Raw genomic sequence first — 23,147 nt, forward strand, 5'->3', positions numbered from 1 at the left:
TGTCAACTGTCAACAGTGGAACTTGTGCTTAGAGATTTTAATTATATTTTTAGTGTCTAACTTTACTAAATTGCAGACTTTTGTAATGTATTTGTAGTATAAAGTGTTGTGAACCTTGGTAAATGTTATATTGTGAAAGTGTACAGTATTTACAGTGATAAACTTTTATTAAATTTGCAAACAATCACATAGTGAACAAAAAATTTTCATGTACCCTCAATTTTCGTAATAATTGGTATTATTTCGTCGTCAATGCCGTATCCATACAATTGCTAAATAATCATGGTTGGAGAGTGTTTGGCATGTAATATTGGTGTTCTAGTAACACAAAAAAGAATTAGATGCACTAAATGTAATGGTTTATACTACACTGAATGCATATCCTCAAATTCAGTACAAATAGCCCGTATCAATTGGGTGTGGCCTGCATGTACAGCTGTTACTCGGAAGGGTGGTGATAACACTAATACACCTATAAGAGTGCCACTACGTATAGAGACATCGCCGTCGACATCGAGTATAATAAATAATCAAACTGATTGCTCTACCATAATGTCGGAACTTAAATCATTTCGTAGTGAAATGCATTCAAGGCTAACCAGTCAGGAGGAGAAGTTTTATGCTTTCAGTAATGGCCTTAATTCCTTGCAGACTGAGTTGGCTGATATGAGGAAAAGTTTTCAGTCACTTCGAACTGATCTCGATTCGGTTATTGAATATGTTCAAATAACATAAAAGAAAGCAACAATCGTAATACAGAAATTCTTAATGACACAGTAAATTCAATTGGAGTCATTCAAAGTCAAATTAAAGAACACAATGACTCATTAGATTTTTTTTCCAAAAAAATTGAGGCACTACAAGTTGAATCTTCATCCCATTCTAATATAATCTCAGATTTAAAGACTGACTCCTCTACTTTCGATCACAATTTCAAATCCCTTCTGAGTAAGGTTATGCAACTGGAACGAATATCAAGAAGCCACAACATAGAAATACAAGCTGTGCCAGAAAGGAAGAATGAAAATTTAAATACAATTATAAAAAAATTATTTGATAAAATATCTGTGTCACTTCCAGATGATGTTGTTATCTCATGCAATCGAGTAGCTAAACGTACTGTATCTGATCGTCCCCGCACCATTGTAGTTACTCTTATAACACCGAAACATCGTGATTTAATTTTATCAGCGGTTCATAGATATAATAAAGCTAACCCAAAAGATATGCTTTGTTCTTTGGACCTTGGTATTATAGGAGAAAGAAAGCCAATATATGTCGCTGAAAATCTTTCACCTGAAGCTAAACATCTGCATATGGAAGCAAGAAAAGCCTCAAAAGTTTTGAATTTTAAGTATGTATGGGTCAAATTCGGTAAGGTATACATGAGAAAGGACGAACACTCTCCAGCTATTAATATTAACAACTTAGATAAGCTCAAAAGCATTTCTTAGATAATAAGCAATTATCACTTTATTTTATTTTTATATATATTTCATATCCTTTCCTGTTGTTTTTAACATTATGTTAATTTATTATCAGAATGTAAACAGATTTAAAACGAAGCTATATGATTTTTATATAAATGTATTAAATAACAACTTTGATGTAATCTGTTTAACCGAGACTAATCTGAACTCTTCTATTAGGGATAATGAGTTCTTAGACGATCGTTACAATATTTTCAGAAGAGACCGTGATGTTAACACTAGTCATAAAATTACTGGTGGAGGGGTATTGGTTGCTATAAAAAAATGTCTTGTAGCCAATAGGGTTACTGTTTGGGAATGTAACGTTGAATGTATTTGGCTTAATCTTGTTACTAAAAGTGACGATAAGCACAAAACCATAAGTACTAAATTGGGTCTTGTATATCTGCCGCCGGACCTATCTATAGAAAAGTTAAAAATGTTTTATCATAAAACTAGTGATATTCTATCAAACACAGATGAGTCTTTAATTTTACTAGGTGATTTCAATACGCTCAATCTAAACTGGCATATAGATAATGTATCAAAAACTGTAGAGTCTAATTTTGCAATTATGGACACACGAGTTAGATTTTTATTGGACTTAATGTCAATTGGCAACCTTAAACAACATAATTATATTAAAAATAGAAATAATCATACGCTTGATCTATTTTTCTCCCGCCAAATTTCCGTATCACTTGAGCCATCTCAAGCCTTGTCTCGAGAAGATGTACACCATCCTGCCTTTGAGGTCAGTGTGAATCATGGTATATCTAAACCAGTACTTAAATATTGTCAACGTAGTCAGACATTTAATTTTAGGAAGTGTAACTTTGAAAAATGTAAAGAAGAATTTAACAATATCAATTGGCATTCACTTCTCTCATCTACTGACATAGATAATGATCTGGCTAACTTCTATAAAGTTCTAAATAATGTAATTCAAAATAATACACCTTATAAACAGCAACGTAGATCATCTATACCAGTTTGGTTTAACAACTCTTTAATTAAATGTTTAAAGGAAAAGGATACATATCACCAAAAGTTCAAAAACTTTAAAAACCCCCGGGTTTATGATACCTTTTCTTTTCTGCGTAAAAGATCAAAGAAAATGATGCAAGATTGTTACATCACTTATATAAGTAATATCGAGTCTAGTCTTAAAAAAGGTAGCAGTAAGTTATTTTGGAATTATGTAAAAAATAAAAATAAATGCTCACTTATTCCACCTACTGTTCAATTAGATAACAGAATTGCTACAGATGGTAACCAGATATGTCAAATTTTTGCAGACTATTTTCACACTGTGTATGAGGCTAATATGTCATGTGATTTTGTTACTAACGCCCATAATAGTAATTTAGACTGTCTCAGCAGTATTGTTGTTCAAATGGATGATGTAAGTAGAGTTATGAAAAACCTAAATCCGAATAAAGGACCCGGTCCGGATGGAATACCGTCACATTTCGTTAAATTATGTCATGTTGAACTTTCTGCACCCCTTTCTATTATTTTCAATCAATAAATCCCTATCATCTGGAGCTTTTCCTAAAAAGTGGAAAATTGCTCATGTAATTCCTGTTCACAAATCTGGTGAAAAGACAGATGCTCGTAACTACAGACCTATTTGTATACTTAATTGCTTTGCGAAAATATTTGAACGCGTTATATATAGACATATTTACAACTTTATTAAACCTATACTGATTCCTGAACAACACGGATTTGTATCATGTAAATCAACAACATCTAACATAACTGAATATATTGACTATCTATTTGAGACCATCGATGACAAGGGACAAGTAGATGTTATATATACAGACTTTCAAAAAACGTTTGATAAGGTCAACCACGAGCTCTTACGTATAAAGTTAATGGAATGTGGTATACATGGTGATTTAATGCGTTGGATCACGTCATATATTAAAAATCGCACACAAATTGTAGCTATCAACGGATTTTTTTCTGACGCCATTTTGGTTCCATCTGGAGTACCTCAAGGGTCTCATCTCGGTCCTTTATTGTTTGCTTTGTTCATTAATGATGTCTCATCATGTTTTACTTGCAATAGTAGATATCTGTTTTATGCAGATGATCTTAAACTATACAGAAAAATTGAAAACATTGATGACTGTTTCAATCTACAGCGTGACCTTTCTGCTCTCAGTACTTGGTGCCATAATAATTTAATGAAACTAAATGTTGACAAATGTCATGTTGCCACATTCACTAATAAGATAAATAGCGTAAATTTTTCCTATCACATTTCGAATTCAGTTTTAAGTCATAAAGAATTTACTAGAGATTTAGGTGTCACTGTTGAAAAAACTATCATTCATTGAACACATTGATACTACTGCTGAAAGAGCAAATCGGATGCTAGGTTTTATCTTGCGCATTTCAAAACCTTTCAAATGCCAACATAGTGTTGTAATATTATATAAATCTCTGGTTCGTAGTATTTTAGAATATGGTTCAGTAGCATGGTCACCTTTTTATAAAAACCACATTGATACCGTGGCAAATGTTCAGAAACGTTTTTTGAGAATTTTGTGTAACCGTTTCAAACTTAGAAAATCACTGCATAGTTATGAAGCTAGATTAAAATATTTTAATCTAGACTCACTTGAAATGCGCCGTAAATTAATTGATCTAATATACATGTATAAAGTTGTAAATCATCATATTCATACTAAACTGTTGTCCAGGTTTTCACTATACTGTAATCCTTGTAGGACTAGAAATGTAAGGACTTTCTTTGTTCCAACTTCTCGATTGTGGACATCACATAATGCACCAGTTAATAGATTATCTCGTTCATATAATGACTTAGCAAATATCAATAACTGTATTGATATTTTTTCTAATAGTCTGTGCAGTTTTCGACGCCTAGTTTTAGACACTCTGCGCCTGTTAGAGCCTTAGCTTATCTTTATGTGCTTCATATTTATGTTTTTTGAAATATGTATCAGTTTCGCTTTATTGTATGTTATACTTATAATATGTAGGATATAATTTTAGTTTGTGTGTTTTAAAAATATGTTTATTTTATCTCAGTTAACAAGTTACATGCATTTTCCTAAGTCGTGATAGTAACATAAAATTATTTATTGTTTTATATAACTCTACATTTATTTAAGTTAAATACCACGTGTTACAATCATAAGTTTTTCCATTTAATTGACGTATATGTTAATAATGATTTACTTATACTGGCGTTATTTTGTAATTATTAATGCATGTATGTTGTATGGGAACCAATAAATAAATAAATAAATTCTGGAATTTTTGGGGAATGGGTTTTGTAATTCCCAACATTTTTTAAATTTCGGGACGCGAGACATTCTACAATCAAAATAACTAAGAATTGAAGGAAACTAAGATTTTTATTGTTTTTTTAGAGGAGTAAGCCTTTTTTAAAGTATTTTAATTAATTTCTGCTGAAACGTATATAAAAAGGCAAGTTTCGTAAAAATCAACATTTATTAAGCAGAAAATTAAACCTTAATAAGTTTAACGTTTAATTCCAGTCTGAATAATTGCTTTATTTATTTTACTAATCTCAAATAAAATAATATATCTTATAGTTATACAACGAACTTAGTTAAAGATCATACTAATTGTTAATAACTTTACTATTATCAAGTAACTCCAGTACATAATCAAAAATCATTGGTCATAATCACAACATTATTTTTTTTATGAAAATAAGGGATGAGACGAGCAGGACTTTCAGCTGATGGTTATTGATACGCTTTGCCCATTACAATGCAGTTCCGTTCAAGATTCTTGAAAAACACAAAAATTCTGAGCGGCTATAAAATAGCGCTCGTCACCTCGAGATATAAGATGTTAAGTATCATTTGCCCAGTAATTTCACTAGCTTCGGCGCCCTTCAGACCGTAACACAGTAATTTTTACACATTACTGCTTCACGGCAGAAATAGACGTCGTTGTAACTCTAAAATTTTATATATATACATGTTTCATAGATAAATAATCTTAATATAAACAATAAAACACACTCGTAAATCAGTCTTTTAAATTAAAAAAAAATATATTAAACTAATTTCTGATTTTTTATTGTGTTTACGGCATTATACAGTAGTTCCAGACTCTTTCTGGACGTTTACCCGTTTTTCAAAAAAAATAAGCCCCTTTTCTGTGTCTCGAGTCTCGACCCGAAATAACCCAGGCTCGAGACAATAAAAATTTCTAAAAGCCTTGGGATTTCGGACGTCCCGGGACCCAAATCCATACCAAGCACCCCAACATTATCCTATTATTCCTTCATAAATGCTGCGACATACCCTTTTAATATCTTCACAATGTTCGCAGTAGTTTTGCTTGAGGTCCAACTCGTCCACCAGCTCAGTTATCTGAACAGAGCTCGACTCCAACATTCTCGTTTCGTTCAGCCTTCCTGTAATGTAGGACACGATATCCTGATTTATGAAGAAGTGAATCAATAAATTATTATTTAATCTAATTAAAACACAAACGAAATCCGGACTGAAAAGTTCTAAAGATTAAAATGTGCCTCACACACGATAAGCGGAAAATCATACCAGCGAAATGTATGTACGTGTATGATCGACAGAACGGCTTTAACAAAAATCTGCTGGTAATCCTCTTTTATACCAAAGATACATATTGAAGGCGGTTGAAGGCATTTGATCGAGTAAGGCGATTCTTTCGACTTCCCGAAATTTTGCAAGTGGAACATCAGTATCCCCACTGGGAGCAACATAAGGGTTTGCGCATTAAACACTTTAAAATAAACTCGTTTTGTCATATTGCCACTCTTCATCGCTCTCCGTCCGTACATAATGGGATGTCGCTATGACAACTTAATGGCTGACAGGCTTGACATTTTGACATTATAAGTTCACGATATATGATTGCTTTTTGCTTAAACGCTTCAAACATATCTAGGCTAGGAATTAAATCGGCTTCTAGCCAGTACCGACTTACGTAGCTACGGACTCAGCTTGCCCTGCCTGTTTCAGTATGACGACTCTGTTATCCCTACTTAAACATTGTATTGAGATAAAACCACTAGTTGCGAATGGCAACTACTAGTATCATAATAATGGCTCTGGCAATGGCATGCCAATCTGCCTCTGCCGGTCATCTGGACGGCCAAGGCAAAGTGACTTCGAAAAAATTGAGTTTATCGATAGAGCAAAACAATACTTGAACATAATATTTTAGCGCTATACAAGTCCGGCCATGTATTATAGAATACATCTACAGCTTTCAACGCTGGTCTGGTTTTTTTATGTAAACGGTTCGACCACTTAGCGTTGTGTATAGAAGTCGCTTTATTGTCTGTCTACCACCGCAATTAACATTGCTTCTGCCGCCAAATTCTAACAACACAACACGCCAGAAACTAAAATATCGTCCTCACCATCTGAATATGTGCATTTCTCGACAACGGCTGAGTAATCTTCGATCGAATTCCTCCAAAATTGAGTGAACTCGACTCGCCTATACGGCGGGTTACGCTACTATGGGCGGCGGTGATATCTTACCTACCTCCCCGTATGATAATTTGTGTCGTTCGGTCCGCTTGCTTTAAGTGTTGTCTCGCTCTATAAAACTGTATCCAGTGGCTTCCAAACAAATATAACTTCACCTTTTTAGTGAAAGTGATACTGGTAATCGAATCAGATTTCGAGATCCAGTAATTTAATAGGTGAGGCATTTATACTCCCCGTATTTTCGAAGAAGTGAGATGACCAGTGAGATGTTCTTACAAGTTGGTTGCCCCGTCGCTTAGGTTGCTGCTACCGTGACAACCACGAGCGGGGCCGACTGGGACTGTATATCATGTTTTTTTTTTCTGGGGGTTTTTTTTGCCATAATCACCACGTTTGGCGATGTTGGTGCTTCTCGGAAGGATGCTGCTGCCCATTCTCCGTTCTTTGAATCCCTAAGTCGCCTATAACGACACCGACGGGAGTTATTCTGGTGCGACACAACCCGCATAATGATGGCCATAGTATGAAAAGAATAAACTGATACTTTGGATGCAGAAAAACACGAATGATCAATGTACTCACGGTTGGAGGCCATCTTCGTGGACAGCTCCAGCAGCTCGTGAGCCTCCAGCCGCAGTCTCCGCAGCGAGTGTTCCAGCTGGCGCTTGATGTCCACGCTGAGGTCGTGCTGCTGCTGCAGTAGGCCGGCTCCCTGCACACATACACCCAACACAATGCTCCTTTCAAATTTATATCACTATAATACTATTAGAATATATTTTTTTATGGAAAAAGGAGGACGAACGAGCGTACGGGTCACCTGGTGTTAAGTGATCACCGCCTCCCACATTCTCTTGCAACACCAGAGGAATCACAGGAGCATTACCGGCTTTTTTTGAAGGTTCCCATGTCGTATCATCCCGGAAACAAGGTAGCTTCCTTGTGCGGTGTTTCCACTTCTACAAACAATCTGTTATACCTAATAAATAGTCTTTATACAAATCCTGTAGATGCAGTTACAACTGGAGAGGAGTTCACCAAACATAACAATATTAATATACAGTATAGGTTTTTGGGCCAATCGGTTATAGATACACTCCCAATCCCGCATCGGCAGGCAGAACGATTACGAGTATATCTTGTTACCTCGTCATCCAGGTCCAAGGTGCTAAGGATAGAGTCGAGGTCGGGCGCGAAGTGGACTCTCTTCCCGCGCGACACCACACTCGTGTTGGGGTCAAGCGGGCTGCACGGACGGGACTCTTCATTGAAACTTCTGAAATTTGAGGACACTCAATATTATGAGTACTTACTTAGCATTTGACCATGCGCTGTTCAAGAGATTAAAGCTCTTTATATCTTTCTTACTTTGGTATATATAATTTATAATAAAATAACAGATAGTCATTTTCCAATTTTTCCATTCTTCTATTTTAAGACATGTTTGTGGTAGTAGCTATAGTAATTATCCAGTTCACTATTTAATCAACGCGTACATAATAATGGAGCTAAGTCAGTACATTGTTGTTCAGTGCAGAAGACACCAACACAACACTGGTTTTCAGCAACCTCTCGTGACATTTGGAGTTTACAGTTGCTGTAGTTTTTCCATCGTAATATTTGTATATAAATGAATATCATATGTTGATTTTACCTTGTGTTGAAAATATAATTATAAATAAATAATTGTAATTAATATTAAATCATAATATTATTTTCAAGTAAATGTATATAAATATCTATATTTACCTACATACATTTATATTGGTAAACATTAACCCCCTTATTCATAATAGTTTGCTAGCTTACAGCATTGCCAATTCTCACTCTGTCTTCTTCTATTGACCTTAATCAGAATGAGAAAAAACACTCCAAAGCGGCTGTTTAAAGTTAGCGGACCATTATGAATAAGGGGGTAAATATACATTAATAAAGATACAGAATTGTGGTAATTTATAAGATACATTGCATATCAAGATTAATTATTATATAATGAATCTTAAATAGTTTTTTTATCTTTTAATCTAAAATTTTTAATATTTTTCAATTGTCTAATTGGTGATCATCCTAGCTGTTATTGTAGATTGAACGGGATTCCACTGTATAGTTATATAGCTATATCATTCTATCATTACGAAATCTCGTATTAACTTTTTTTTCTTTGAAACATAAGATATTAAGTCTCAGTAGCCACAAATGTCTCTCTCCGACGCCCTTCAGACCGTAATACAATTTTGAATGTGGTGAAGATTTCGGATGTGTTAAAGTTTAAACTGTTGACCATCATTTCGAAAAAGATACAGGTTTGATGTGTTTGATGTGAATGAGGCTCTCAGCTTCGTTTATAACATTCATAGAATACATTTATATTTATTTTAAACTTTTTTCTATTATTATTATTTTCTATATTATTTACCAGTAGGAGGCTCCTTTGCACAGGATGCCGGCTAGATTATGGGTACCACAACGGCGCCTATTTCTGCAGTGAAGCAATAATGTGTTTCGGTCTGAAGGACCCGTAGCTAGTGAAATTACTGGGCAAATGAGACTTGACATCTTATGTCTCAAGGTGACGAGCGCAGTTGTAGTGACGCTCAAAATATTTGGGTTTTTCATGAATTCTGAGCGGCACAGCATTGTTATGGGCAAGGCGTATCAATTACATCAGCTGAATGTCCCAATCGTCTCGTCACTGATTTTCATAATAAAAAATATATATAAAGATAATTTTGTGCAGGGTTATAGTTAGGAAAGCATATCATTTGAGTCGTATGCCAAGTAAAGCCTGTATCGGCAGTCGGCGAAGGGCCAGCACTCGTGATACTCACTGCTCCCGCGGCAGCAGCAGCTCCAGCAGCTGGCCGACCACGCTCCTGTTGAGCTCGTCCTCGGCGCTGGCGCAGTACGACAGCAGCTGCGACACGGCGCGCTGCAGCACGCACGTCACGTGCTTCAGGTCGTCCCTGCACGACATACCACGTCGTCATCGGAACTGAACAGTTACATTCACTTCTCTGGCGCCACTCAATGTTCAAAATGATGCCACAATGTAGAAACAAGTGACATTCACACAAACTACAATATAATCGTGTGTGTCGCACCAGAATAGCACCAACCCATCTCCTTCTGTGGGTGTCGTAAGAGGCAACTAAGGGATACAAACAACGGACGATGAGCAGCAGCATCTGCAGAGCACACCATCTCCTGCCATCGCCAACCCGCCTGCCAAGCATGGCGACTATAGCCACACCTCCTAACCATGACCCCAGTCCCCGCTCGTGGTGGCCACGGTAGCAGCCACATAAGTGACGGGACAGGGGGTGCTAAGAATCCCTGGTTGCGGTAAAGCTACAATTAATAAAGACGCAGACGTGGGTGTTAACTATGCGCCTGATGAGAAAGGTCATGATCGCTCGGAGGGCAATGGAGAGGGCTATGCTCGAAGTTTCCCTGCGAGATCGAACAGCAGTAAAGTCCTCGAATGGCGACCACGTACCGGAAGACGCAGTGTCGGGAGGCCCTCCACAAAATGGACCGACGATCTGGTCAAGATCGCCGAAATACGTTCGACGAGGGCAGCGCAGGGCCGATCGTCGTAGAGATCTTTAGGGGAGGCCTTTGTCCAGCAGTGGACGTCTTTCGGCTGATGATGCTGACAATATAACCAACTCTTGGAGTGTTCCATTCTAAAATAATTGTATTACAAATCCAGTACAGAAACACGTATAGGTACTATTGTATTTAAAGGAATTATAAATCAGAAACTGTAAAAATCTATTATTTATGTTTCAACCTGCACCTTAGACATCTCTTACTTAGAGTTACATCTCCGGCAGGATGAAGCGAGTGATTCATGTTAGTAGGCAGGGGTTCGCCCCACATATGTATGACTCATGATTGTTATAAACATCTTACATGTATTGTCGGGGAAGACCCACCTCTCCTTAGTGACTTCCTCGAGTTTTCTGTTCTGGTCGAAGGTGTCGTTCCGTCTCTGCCGCCGCTTGTCCCATTCGCCACCAGGAGACTCCGAGGAATCGCGGAGGCTCGACACCTGAGAGTAACATAACATAAATATCATGTTTCTTTTAAATAAAACACTTTTTAAAGGATTAAACTTGCGTAGCTGTGTTTTTACATTGGATTTTTGCGTAAAAGTATTATTATTTTAAAACCCAGCGTTTTAAGATCTTTCCAGATCTCGTTTTCAGTGGGACTGCAGATGAAATGAGTTTATCTGCAGTAACCCTAAAAACGAATTAAATAAAAATAAAAATGTAACTTTTTAAAAACACAGTTACAATTACACGAGTTTTAATCCTTTAAAAAGTGTTTTATTTAAATGTGTAATACACATGTTAATCAAAGAAAATACAACATGTTTCTCTAATCTAAGATTAAGGTCCTGAAAGCAGAAGGCGTTTCAATGCGTATACCGATTGTTGAAACTATCATTATAAATATACCATCGACAAAATTGAATCGTAAACCACCTTAATATCATTTTCCTACAGTCATAATAATCAAGCAACCAAACACGAAACTTGCTGGAACATACAATTTCTAAGTAACTGTTATCATTTTATGATGACAGTCCACTAATTGTCATACAATTTTTTTTCGTGCAAATGTAAACCTAATATTGTATTTATGATTTTAAAAGAATTATCAGAAAAATCGGTCATGAATCCATGATCGTACAGGGAAGAGACAAAAATACATTTAATCGTGGATTTAATATTGAGACGTCTTCTGGAACATAAATATCAAGTTTTTAGATGTTGTATTCTTTTGATGAACACTGAAGATGACTATGACGCAGTCATTTAATTGGCGGGTTCGAGAAAAATGAAAATATGTTCGTCACACTGTTGAAATTTAAATATATTACTACTATTAACGCGCTTTTGTCTAGCGACTGTATTAAGATTGTTTTCCAATTGATTAAGTCAGGACACCCACGATCATCCAATGAACATTTTGACTTTAGAAAGTGCACTAACTATGAACTTTGAAACTTTTCAAACGATAGATCGTACCAAAGTTTGGTTGTTGGTGAAAGGTTATTTCTTGAGATTTCTGACCGCCACACTTTCCGATGGTGAAGATTATTTATTGCAGCATCAGTTTAAAAGCTCATCAGAATCAAGCCCACGATACGTAGAAGATACGATCGCCACCCAATATCGACCACATATATTATATCATCATTATCATCAGCCGTCCACTGCTGGACAAAGGCCTCCCCCAAAGATCTCCACGACCACCGGTCCTGCGCTGCTCTCGTCCAAAGTATACCAGCAATCTTGACCAGATCGTCGGTCCATCTTGTGGGGGGCCTTCCAACACTGCGTCTTCCGGTACGTCGTCGCCATTCGAGGACTTTTTTGCCCCACCGGCCATCTGTCCGTCGAACTATGTGCCCTGCCCACTGCCACTTCAGTTTCGCAATCATTTAGGCTATTTCAGTTACTTTGGTTCTCCAACGGATCTCCTCATTTCTGATTCGATCTCGCAGAGAAACTCCGGGCATAGCCCTCTCCATTCCCCTCTGAGCGCCATGAGCTTCCTCATAAGCTCCATAGTTAGCGTTAGCGTTACATTGTAATAAATAGTACGTTGCTTTTAGTGCAACTTTTTTTTTTGGTTTTCAAGGAGCTTTCTTCCACGTACTACAAAGCTGTGGAATGAGCTTCCTTGTGCGGTGTTTCCAGGACGATACATAGTATTTTCTTTGATTAACGCGTTACACATTTAAATAAAATACTTCTTATAGGACAACACAAGTACAACGAGATACGACATGGTTACCTTCAAAAAAAGCGCGTACACCTTCCTTAAAGGCCGGCAACGCTCTTGTGATTCCTCTGGTGTTGCAAGAGAATGTGTGCGGCGGTGATCACTTAACACCAGGTGACCCGTACGTTCGTTTGTCCTCCTATTCCATAAAAAAAAACTATTCAAATTAAGTAACCCGTTGATGAGAGCAGTTGTATCCTACGAAATATTACATCAATTTAGATTCTAGTTTTTTTATATAAACTACGGTTAGTATTCTAAAGATTTTTGTAGACTTAAATCTATGTCATTAACATACCATAAACTTTCGCATGATAACCATCTTGAAGTCACATCTCCTCAGTACGACAAAATCACTACCCACTCAATGTTTATAACTTCACAATAGACAAATAGTTTTCTCCGTGCTTCACATGTTTGTTAGTAAGTGGCAACTGTGTGCGTTCTCTGGTGCGATATGGTCATTTAAGGCCGGTCCACATATTATTAAGAATGACGATAAATCTTTGGAATGAAAGAGCAAGAATATGTGTAGCGAGGGGAGTAAAAAAAAGGGAGAAAAAAGCTAACTTTTGTTTTTTTTATAAAAATAAGGGACGAGACGAGCAGGAAGTTCAGCTGATGGTAATTGATACGCCCTACCCATTACAATGTAGTGCCGCTCAGGATTCTTGAAAATCCCAAAAATTCTGCGCGGCACTACAATTGCGCTCGTCACCTTGAGACATAAGATCGTTTATGGACGATGTGGGATTCAATCTCACGCCCCACGGGATACTCCTCAGTGTTAGCCAACCGTCGGAATGACGCATTTACATATATCTTGGTATGTTTGTTAACACTTGAGTTGTGGCGATTTGGCAAATACTTAAATTAAATTTGTATTTTCAATCCCAGATGTGAGGAAAATCACTTAAACCTAACCAAATATTATTAGATTTACGGTTCATATTTATTTTATTACATACAATAGGTCAATGTCCCACTTCGCAATTATTATCAATATTGTACTCGTTGCTATCAAAAGAGAACGGAACTTTGACAAGATCCTGCGATTTAGATACTTCAAAACTATAAATATATTTTAATACGACACTTATGGAATGGACTCGCACTCCCTGGGGATCATTTCAAAATTTCAGGATAAAATTAGCCCTTGAATATCCCCTTATCCTTATCGTTCTCCAATTTGATACTTAAATTTCATCAAAATTGGTCGAGTTAAAGAAGCAATATAAGATTCTTAATATTAGTACGGACAACGCACAAAAGTAGTAGATACGAGCGACAGCTATCAACCTTTCTACAGCTCTTCTTTCTGCTGATACAAAAACTAATCTATAATTTAATATTTTTTTGTATTACTCGCCATAGCTGGATATAACCAACAATGACAATTGTTAATTAAACAGAAATGTGAAATAACAAACATTAATTGCAGAACCAAGTATTTCAGAGATTGTGCTTTTTAGTATGGTGTTCGTTCATGCAGAGATAAAGAATGAAAGTAGATTATTTGAGTATTCTCTTCTCTCTAATCAGGAGTTAATTAATAACATTATTAATACAAAACAAATGACAATGCACGCCATGTGTGGTCGTACATTTATAGTTGGCATGAAACAGGAAAACCAACGGTCAAGTGTATTATTGTGTGTTGTAAAACTTTATAAACACTCTTTGAGTTTTCTATTCATTAAAAATTAGCCACTAGATAATGTAGGTAATATAATTTGGCCCTGAAAAATTAGTGCAGTAGGTATTATTCTACTCTTCCGAACTACTAATTCTAAATATAAATCAATTTTAATGACATATTTCAAGGAACTCAGACGTTAAAAATACTCACTCAAATATTGTTATAGTTGATATTTAAAGAGGTATTTGTAATGAGGATGGTATATACTAGCAGGTGTGTTTTAAAGCAGGGTTTTCCCTATTGATTTCAAAGTCAAGGTGAATAAACTTTATTCAATTAGGCTTAATCTAAGCGCTTTTGAATAGTAACTATAAATATTCATTTTATTTTACTGAATCTACCGAAAAAGTAGAGCTCGTGAGAAGAACATACAAGAAACTCGATGGCCAACTTTGAATAAAATAGAGTATTTTCGAATGGCTGTAATATACATAACAAATTAGTTTGTAAGGTGCTGCATCCAATATATGAATCGTGCTTAAATAATATCAAATATTTCGTAAAAAGTAATAAAGAATAAACTGTACAAATATAAATTATCGTATATTGTATGAATCAACCTTTAGAGCTTGAATTCAATGCCCGTGTAAGGATACTCGTCCGGCCCTTGCGCTAAGACAATGATATACAGAGATATAATGTTTTCAAAATATTGTATGATGTTATTACACGGCGTGCTGGAATCGAGTGCAAGTTTGTAATAGCAAAACCGAAAATAAAACATCTATAATATTGTTTAAATACTGGTGCAAACATCTCAAACACTTAAACTAAATACACAAATCTTAAACAAAATATATGAAACAAGTGCGTGAACGAAGTATTGTGAGCCCGCGCCCGCGAGAAGCGACCCAATGACCCCTTTCAAATCAATGGCTTACTATGTTTAGAGATGATTTCATTTTTTACTGATTTGTACAAGTCATGATACATTTATGTTGAGATGTCGCCAAGTTATAGATAGAAATGGACACAAAAGAATAATAAAACTAATTTCAAAACTTTAAAAAACACTTTTAAAGGATTAAAACGCGTGTAATTATTATTGTGTTTTCCCCACGTTTCAAGACCTTTCAAGATCTCGTTTTCAGAGGGAAAATGTTTTATTTAAATGTGTAACACTCGCGTTAATCAAAGAAAATACTAATTTCAAAACTATTAGCTTTCTAATGATTAAATAAACAAAATTAATAAAGTTATAGTTAACTTTGAAAATATTATGACAGCTGTCAAATAATTAACATATTATTTCATATAGGATTTTTAAATTAAAATTCTAGTTTACTAAATATACGATATTCTAATATGTACGAACGACTAAACTAGCAACTTCGTAACTTTAATTACCATGTTTCAACTATGGAATACCATAAGATAACCTAAAAGAAAGTCTTTAGATATTTCACCTCTGACCCAGAAATGTGATCAAATACTAACGTTATTTCCTATCATGTGTTTGTGAATCTTCATACATTACATCACACTTATCATTCAAAACAACTTCACTTTAATCACATAATATTTTAATCATTGAGGAGCTTGATACATCAACTGAACTGTTACTCATTATAATCTCATAACTGTAATCGCTAATGACTACGATCTTTTTTTGTTATAACTAGAATCAAAAAACAATTTTGAAGTACCCTCAAAACTTGAAATTTTTTCTTTGATATAATATTACTCTCTCTGATGTCAGTGTTCGATGGGCGAACCTGGGGCTCACTCGTGGTTAGTGAAAGGTAAATGAATTTACACTAAGTTGGCGAAACGTACAATCAGCAGCTGAACGACCATTTCAATTACAACGTGAATGGTGTTCGATCCATAGTTTTTCGTGTAAGAACAATAATATTAAATTCTTTGAAAGTTTTTCCATAATTAAAAAAAAAACAATATTAAAATACTGACGAGTAAACCTTGTACTTATTTTATATTTGTCATTGTTAAAAATAAAAGATTAAAACTTGTGTTTCAACTTGAACTTTAATATTAATTACATATATATTTTTTATATACAATCGCTTATAAAATGCTCACAGAATATCATTATTTATTTACGGTGTGTGTGGATGTTGCAGCTACAAATGTACTCAATAACTTTTGTTTTGTATTAATTTACATTTTTGACTTACTCGTGTAAGACATTGACTATTTGACGTTTAAGTATGTTTGTTGCATCACTTTACATATTATATTGAAATTGAAATGATTTGTAAAACGATGAAAATGTAAATCTTGATTTAAAAGAGTGGTTATGAGTTTCTCGCTACTTCTTCTCATTAGCTCAACCCTTTACGAAATAGCAATAGATTCAATAAGAAAAAAAAATTGACATTCATTCATAAGTATCATTTCCGCGACCTACATCAATAAAGTGATTTTGATTTGATTTGCCATTTGTTATCCAACGTAGATAAAGTTATGTAAAGGCACAATAATAATTTCAGTAATTACTTAGATTCGTTTTCTCTATTTTATGTAAATGAAATCACTTTGTTTAGGCTATACACTTTGGGTGTCGACTGTACACTCCCCATCAATACAGGCCAGCTTCACTGAGAGAGATTCGTGTTAAAACAATAGAAGGGGGCGCGCAGTATGCTCTGCAGCTGTGGCCATGTTAAATATGCTGTAAAAGCAAACATGTGAGACGATCGGTGTGGTCCACGCTAAACAATGATCGCCGACAAGACAGACACACAGACATGTTACATTTGCTTTAGTTACAAAATAATACAATAACTATACATTATGCACATGATTTAAATAATAGTTTTTAACAATTATTTGATTATTTTTTTTATTATTATTTCTTTATTTCATTTAGCAAGCGAGCGACCACCACCATTTAAATTACAAAAGTATTACTAGAACTGATCCATTTATTTATGAACTATTACATACATTATAAAAATAAAACAATATTTATGAACGATGCGGCACATAGAAACCTGCGTTCCGTGCGAGTGCTCTTCCAACTGAGCCAACCGTTCGAGTGACGAATCGTCGATAAATTTTGTATGCTTTGTTCGACTCTCAGGTTATTATTTTTGTAATAAATCCCAGAAGTGAGGGTTATCACTTACAAACATAACAAATTATTAAATACATTTAAATTTAGTGCTGAACCCTGAGCGTGTTGGAGTTGATCTACAATTGTTTTTTTTATCTATTACTCGACTTTTGGAATGCATTCACAAACAATATCAACGTGGCACAGATACCGGACACACAGAATTGCAGCTTTCATTCGGCATCACGAAACTAAACATTAAACAAAGACACGTGGTGGTGTCGAGTGATACACCACACACCACAGTTATATGAACCGCCTGTTCAATACTATTTACTTCCTGCTCTAATTGGGATGCATTCAAGATACATCTTATCCATTCATTCATTCAATTCATTCTCAATTTGTTCACAACTAAATTTTTTGGCGCAAAAATTAATTACCTAAATGTAGCCTAAAGTTATCCAATAACATGATTTGTTTACCACAAAAATACCGCCGACGGAACAAACAGCTCCATGAAACCAAAAATTCGTTTTAAGACATATACATATAGTACAGGTTTTTAATTAACATCCTGTATAATATAAGATGCAGTGGTTTTGGAAGAAGGTTTTAGTATACCTATAAAATATGTTGGTGATTACTTATCCGAATGCTGTATTTTATTGACTTAGAATTATCTATATATTTGCAATACTAATAATTCAGTCAATGACATTTCATCATTTAATATATAGAATTCTTGTGTCATGGTGTTAAACTTTGAACTCCTTCGAAACGGCTTGAGAAATTTTGAGTGCATATTGGGTAGGTCTGAGAATCGGACAACATCTATTTTTCATCCATGTTAAGGGTGGTCCACACAAAATTTTTATTTAAATTTTTTTGACATTTTTTTTAAATTTGTTTGATTATGAGTCAGCATTAAAAATACATTCAACTTCAAATTTTCACCTATCTACAATCAACAGTTACTTTTGTATCGCGATTTTGATATCTATCTGCTAGTATAATATGAAAATTCATACAATGAGCGGGCGCGGGGTACTTAATATACATGACAAAACATATATATGACAAAACAACATTTGCCGGATCAGCACTTGTATAATTTCAACTTTCATATACATTACATAGTTATTTAAGGTAACAGAGATATTTTTGAAGAATTCACTAAACTTTATTCCAACGGGAATTTATTCTTTCAATTGTCTTGCTGATATCATAATTTATCCAAATTATTTATTAATATATTTTGTGAAAAAAAATAGCGGTAGTTCATTTGACTGATAGGAGGCCCGGCCTAAAAATTAAAATTATAAATAATTGATAATAGAGTTCCTGGATTCGAAACTTTTTTTATTGGAAAATTACTTCTCATTAAGGATCTTTTTAAAATTCCTTCAATATTAGTAGTTATTGAGTTATTAACGAAAAGTTTATTTCTTCATCTGAATTTGTTAATAGCAATTGCAATTTTTTACGTACTAATTTAATACTTACTTTCAAAACATTTCTAGACGCTATTCCGAAAAAATTGAGCTCTCGCTCATATTTTTAGGAGCTATTAGGAATGTCAAGAATTAACAAAAGCGTCGAACTTGTTGACTAACTTATTGTATATAGATGAAAATACGGATTTAACGAGAGGATTTTAGTGCTGAAGTCGACCAAATGATGAAACATATACTACTCGCTTCGATCAAATTACTTCTTGCTGTAAATGGGCTACTTTAAAATGGTTTGTATCACAATTTATATCGCGATATAATGTAGGGAGTAGATTGTAGGACTTATCAAGTATGGATTTGATCAAGCTTTCAAGTTGGTTACAAAAGGAATTAATAACACAATTTTTACGTGGTTTGTTCAACTACCGGCCGACTTCAATATGACATTCATTTTGTAACTTTCGGCCAACTAACCAATCTTCGCAATTTTAAATGGCAAATTACACATTTGGACACGAATCTCTCCAATACTTGCATTAAAAGATAAGATATGCCGGCAATATATAATAATTAATATTTAAATACAACAAAAGTAATGAAGGACTATATAACATTTGAAAAAAAAAACCATCAACGAATAGAAACCAGTGGGAGACTCCTTTGCGCAGGATGCCGGTTAGAATAATCTAACCGGTACCCATAAGGGTACCACAACGGCGCCATTTCTGCTGCTAATGTTTACACATTGCTGTTTCACGGCAAACGAGACTTAACATCTTATATCTCAAGGAGACGAGTCAAAATTTTTGGAATTTTCAAGAATCCTGAGCGGCACAGAATTGTAATGGGCAGGGTGTGTCAACCACCATCAGCTGAACGTCCTGCTCGTCACGTCCCTTATTGTCATGAAAAATTCAAATAATGATGTATAAATTTGTGTCGATGACTGTACTCAGTTTCTACAACGTTCGATTGACATGACGCGAAGGGAATTGATTTTATGTGCGTCCCATAAAACGAGAGATAGCGAGGGAGCAACGCACGGTTTAGTATTCATTGTTATGATTTTTTTACAGTCACCGGTATTATCTATCAGGTCGACTGTTCCCCTTCTAAGCTCTGCATGTGCTGTTCAACAAAGAAAATAAAGTTTTCATCTTAAAAACAAATATAATACGAGGAAAATCATAATTAGATTAATTAATTATTGTTCACACCACACTCATAATATAACTGAATTTACAATAAACAATTATTAAACCTTATTAACTTGTAACTTCAATAATGGACGCGAATAACATTACTTAGAAAATGCGTCCACAAGCCTTGTGACAGCTTGAAGATATACTAATATTTCTAATCAGTCAACCTAAATAAATATAGCACTAATGTTAAAGTTAATTTAGTTTAATTTGGTTCAGTTATTTTATTACCAAACTTCTATTGAACACCCACTCATAAAATATTTCCTTTGACTAGTTAAATACACAGTACTACTACCTGGCTAGACATTCAATGTACGCCCCTGTTGGACAGTACCCCAAGTGAGTACAAGCACCAGTATAGTCAGCAGTATAAATCTGTGCCTGAGAATGTGTTTTGCGAAATAATTTTCAATTAATTATAATACTGAATAAATGCTTCAACAGACCTTATTGTTATCTAAACATGGTGGGAGAATATCAGCAATGACTCTAATAAATTTGAATATATTCAGAAAACTACATTATGGAGCTTCCTATAATAATGTTGATGCGATATATAATATGTATGTATAAACCCCGACAGTGCGTCGTATTAACAATAAAAAAAAAACCACGTCAACATGTGGCCGGAATCAGCGTAATTAATTAACAGAAGGAACAATAAAGCACATTAACTGTAAGCTCAAGGACATCGACCCCGAGCCCAAGGGACGTTCTTACATACAGAATCGGAGGTCGGAATATAAGCGAGTAGGGTCGCTTGATGGTAGGGATGGTCAGCGCAACCTAGAGAGCTTACTGGCACACGAGAGGATTCACGGTTTTTTAAGGTGGTACCTTGAAGTTCAAGAGATACTAGTTGTAAGAAAATGCACTTATTTATTGTTTTTCAGTATCAGATAATAATTAATTTTGCCGGTTTTTTTTTCAAGAACTCTAAAAAGAAGACCATTAAATAAAAATTTAAGAAAAACGAAAATGACACTTTAAAATTAGAAATTTTGAAATATCGTTCTGGTGGTTCTGAAGCACACAATATACTCGTCGCGACCGCGACGCCCGCAACGGGGACGATTGTTGGACATATCACATCGTGGTGTACTTGACGGCAGCAAGCAGTCGTCAGTTTATAAACTACTTAATTTTATAGATGACATTTGAAGTGTGTGTGTTGAACTGCCATGAGTATGACTTGTCGATGATGGCCGGTTCCCATCACCGGCTCCTATTTTACACACATGGGAAATGCAAGACCGCTACTGGCCTAAAGGGGTTTGTTGTTTATAACATTTTTTCTTTTTACGTCATTAATGGCACTAAACAGTAATAATAATTATGTTCTAGATATATTATTTTATGTACTTGGTACACACAAAATATATTAGCAGGAGGTACAGGTATCCCGTACAGCTAACAATGATCTGTAACTAGTACTAAGGACATCACAATACAAATACGATGAAATATAAAAAAAAGCTTCGGAAAGGGCAGTTTTGCATCGGTTAAATAAATATCATAATCTGTGAGGTTCAAACGAACTTTTAACTCTTGATAATATTATTTTTGGGCACTTTAAATTTTCTATACAAAAATTTGACTTGAAAATAATTTTGACTTTGACATTTAAAATTTGATGGAATATGTGGTATACGTATATATTATGTGGTGGTATATCGCAATATCACAGTTGCCACTTGCCATTACACTGGGTTACTTTTAAATTAAATGTATGGTAAATGGCAGTGACTCGAAGAGTTTTGCATCCGAATTGTATCACAGTCGCAAATAGCTTCACCAACACTCCGTAAATACACCGCACTGCGATTGCCGTCACCACTCATCCGACAATTTGTATTTTATCACGTCGACTTACGAGTCAAATTTACGTGCACGCGACGCGCACGTCAAACATACTACGCGGCCGGTAATGCACTGGCCCACTGGGTAATGGCTAACCCGGTGCTGAGTACAGAGATGAGACAAAAAAGTGTAGGGAGAATATGGGATGCAAGCTGTGTAGTGACGTAGGGTTATCCTTGCCTTGGAGTTAATGTTTTTTGTGAGATCAGTATCATTACTTTTCAACTCGTCCCAAAACTGTAAATGAGTTGGTAAAATTAACATTAAACATATTTCATTTCCATGGCGGCAATTTTGGAATTCTTGATCTTGATTTTTTTCAAACTTTGGCCAGCTTTTAGGTATTGCGGTTCATAAGTAACATCATACAACCCGCTGGCAGAAGAAGGAAAGGATGGTTCGGTTGATGGTTTTCTTGTTGCTTACAGAACCCTAACAACCTTTATAAAGAAATTCCTAAAGTAAAGTAGATTTAACATGGTATCTAATTATTAAGCTTTACTGTAGTCGTAAAAAATAATAAGACCCTTATTGCAACATGGACAGTGCGAGAGGCTGAAAAGAAAAAAACGCTTTGGCAATGTGGGGCTTGCTTGGAGGATGGTGGATGTTTTAATACTCCGTGTACATATATAGAGGTGAGGCAGTCAGTCCACAGAGCGTCTTGTTGTCCAGGGTAAAGTGGAAGGCTCTTGACCGCGCGGAGTGTCACTCAAGCCCGACCAAATTTAATCTGATGTAGGCGGTTCGTGCATAAGTGTGCACTTACCAATGACAGCTAACAGAAAGAGATGACGACAGTTTGAGAGAACAAATGCCCTTAAACATTCTCCATTATCAAGGATGTCTTCTGAGTAGGTACAATCGATTTTCCGCGACTAACCGCTCATTTTTGTTCGTAAAAAATAATATGTTAGTTGATATTCATGCAAACTATATTTCTTCTTTTGATTGTATCTATTATTTTTAATAATTTGCTTCAAATCCTTGTCAAAATTGTAGGTCACACTTTATTTTGTATTTAATTTAATGTCTTCCAATGAGAGTGGTGTATGCACCAGTAACTGGCATTCATACCACATTAATTAATATAAGACCATAATTATTTTAATGTTTGGTATGTAATGCTGTTGGTGTGTCAGTACATAAA

General features: G+C 35.2%; 1 protein-coding gene across 1 annotated transcript in view; it reads right to left on the reverse strand.

Annotated features, from left to right (window-relative positions):
- Window positions 1-22,062, reverse strand: part of LOC126973816 (putative leucine-rich repeat-containing protein DDB_G0290503) — an 81,410-nt gene extending 59,348 nt beyond the window's left edge. Inside the window, exons 1-7 of the mRNA XM_050821157.1 lie at window positions 22,011-22,062; window positions 13,062-13,267; window positions 10,903-11,018; window positions 9,793-9,927; window positions 8,111-8,240; window positions 7,547-7,676; window positions 5,789-5,901 (exon numbers count right to left, since the gene is read on the reverse strand). Of these exons, the coding sequence (XP_050677114.1) occupies window positions 5,789-5,901; window positions 7,547-7,676; window positions 8,111-8,240; window positions 9,793-9,927; window positions 10,903-11,018; window positions 13,062-13,085 (648 nt within the window). The 5' untranslated portion in view covers window positions 13,086-13,267; window positions 22,011-22,062. The remainder of the gene's footprint in view (window positions 1-5,788; window positions 5,902-7,546; window positions 7,677-8,110; window positions 8,241-9,792; window positions 9,928-10,902; window positions 11,019-13,061; window positions 13,268-22,010) is intronic.
- Between the last annotated feature and the right edge of the window lie 1,085 nt (window positions 22,063-23,147).

Source organism: Leptidea sinapis, chromosome 30 (assembly GCF_905404315.1).
Source record: "Leptidea sinapis chromosome 30, ilLepSina1.1, whole genome shotgun sequence".
Classification (NCBI taxonomy): domain Eukaryota; kingdom Metazoa; phylum Arthropoda; class Insecta; order Lepidoptera; family Pieridae; genus Leptidea; species Leptidea sinapis.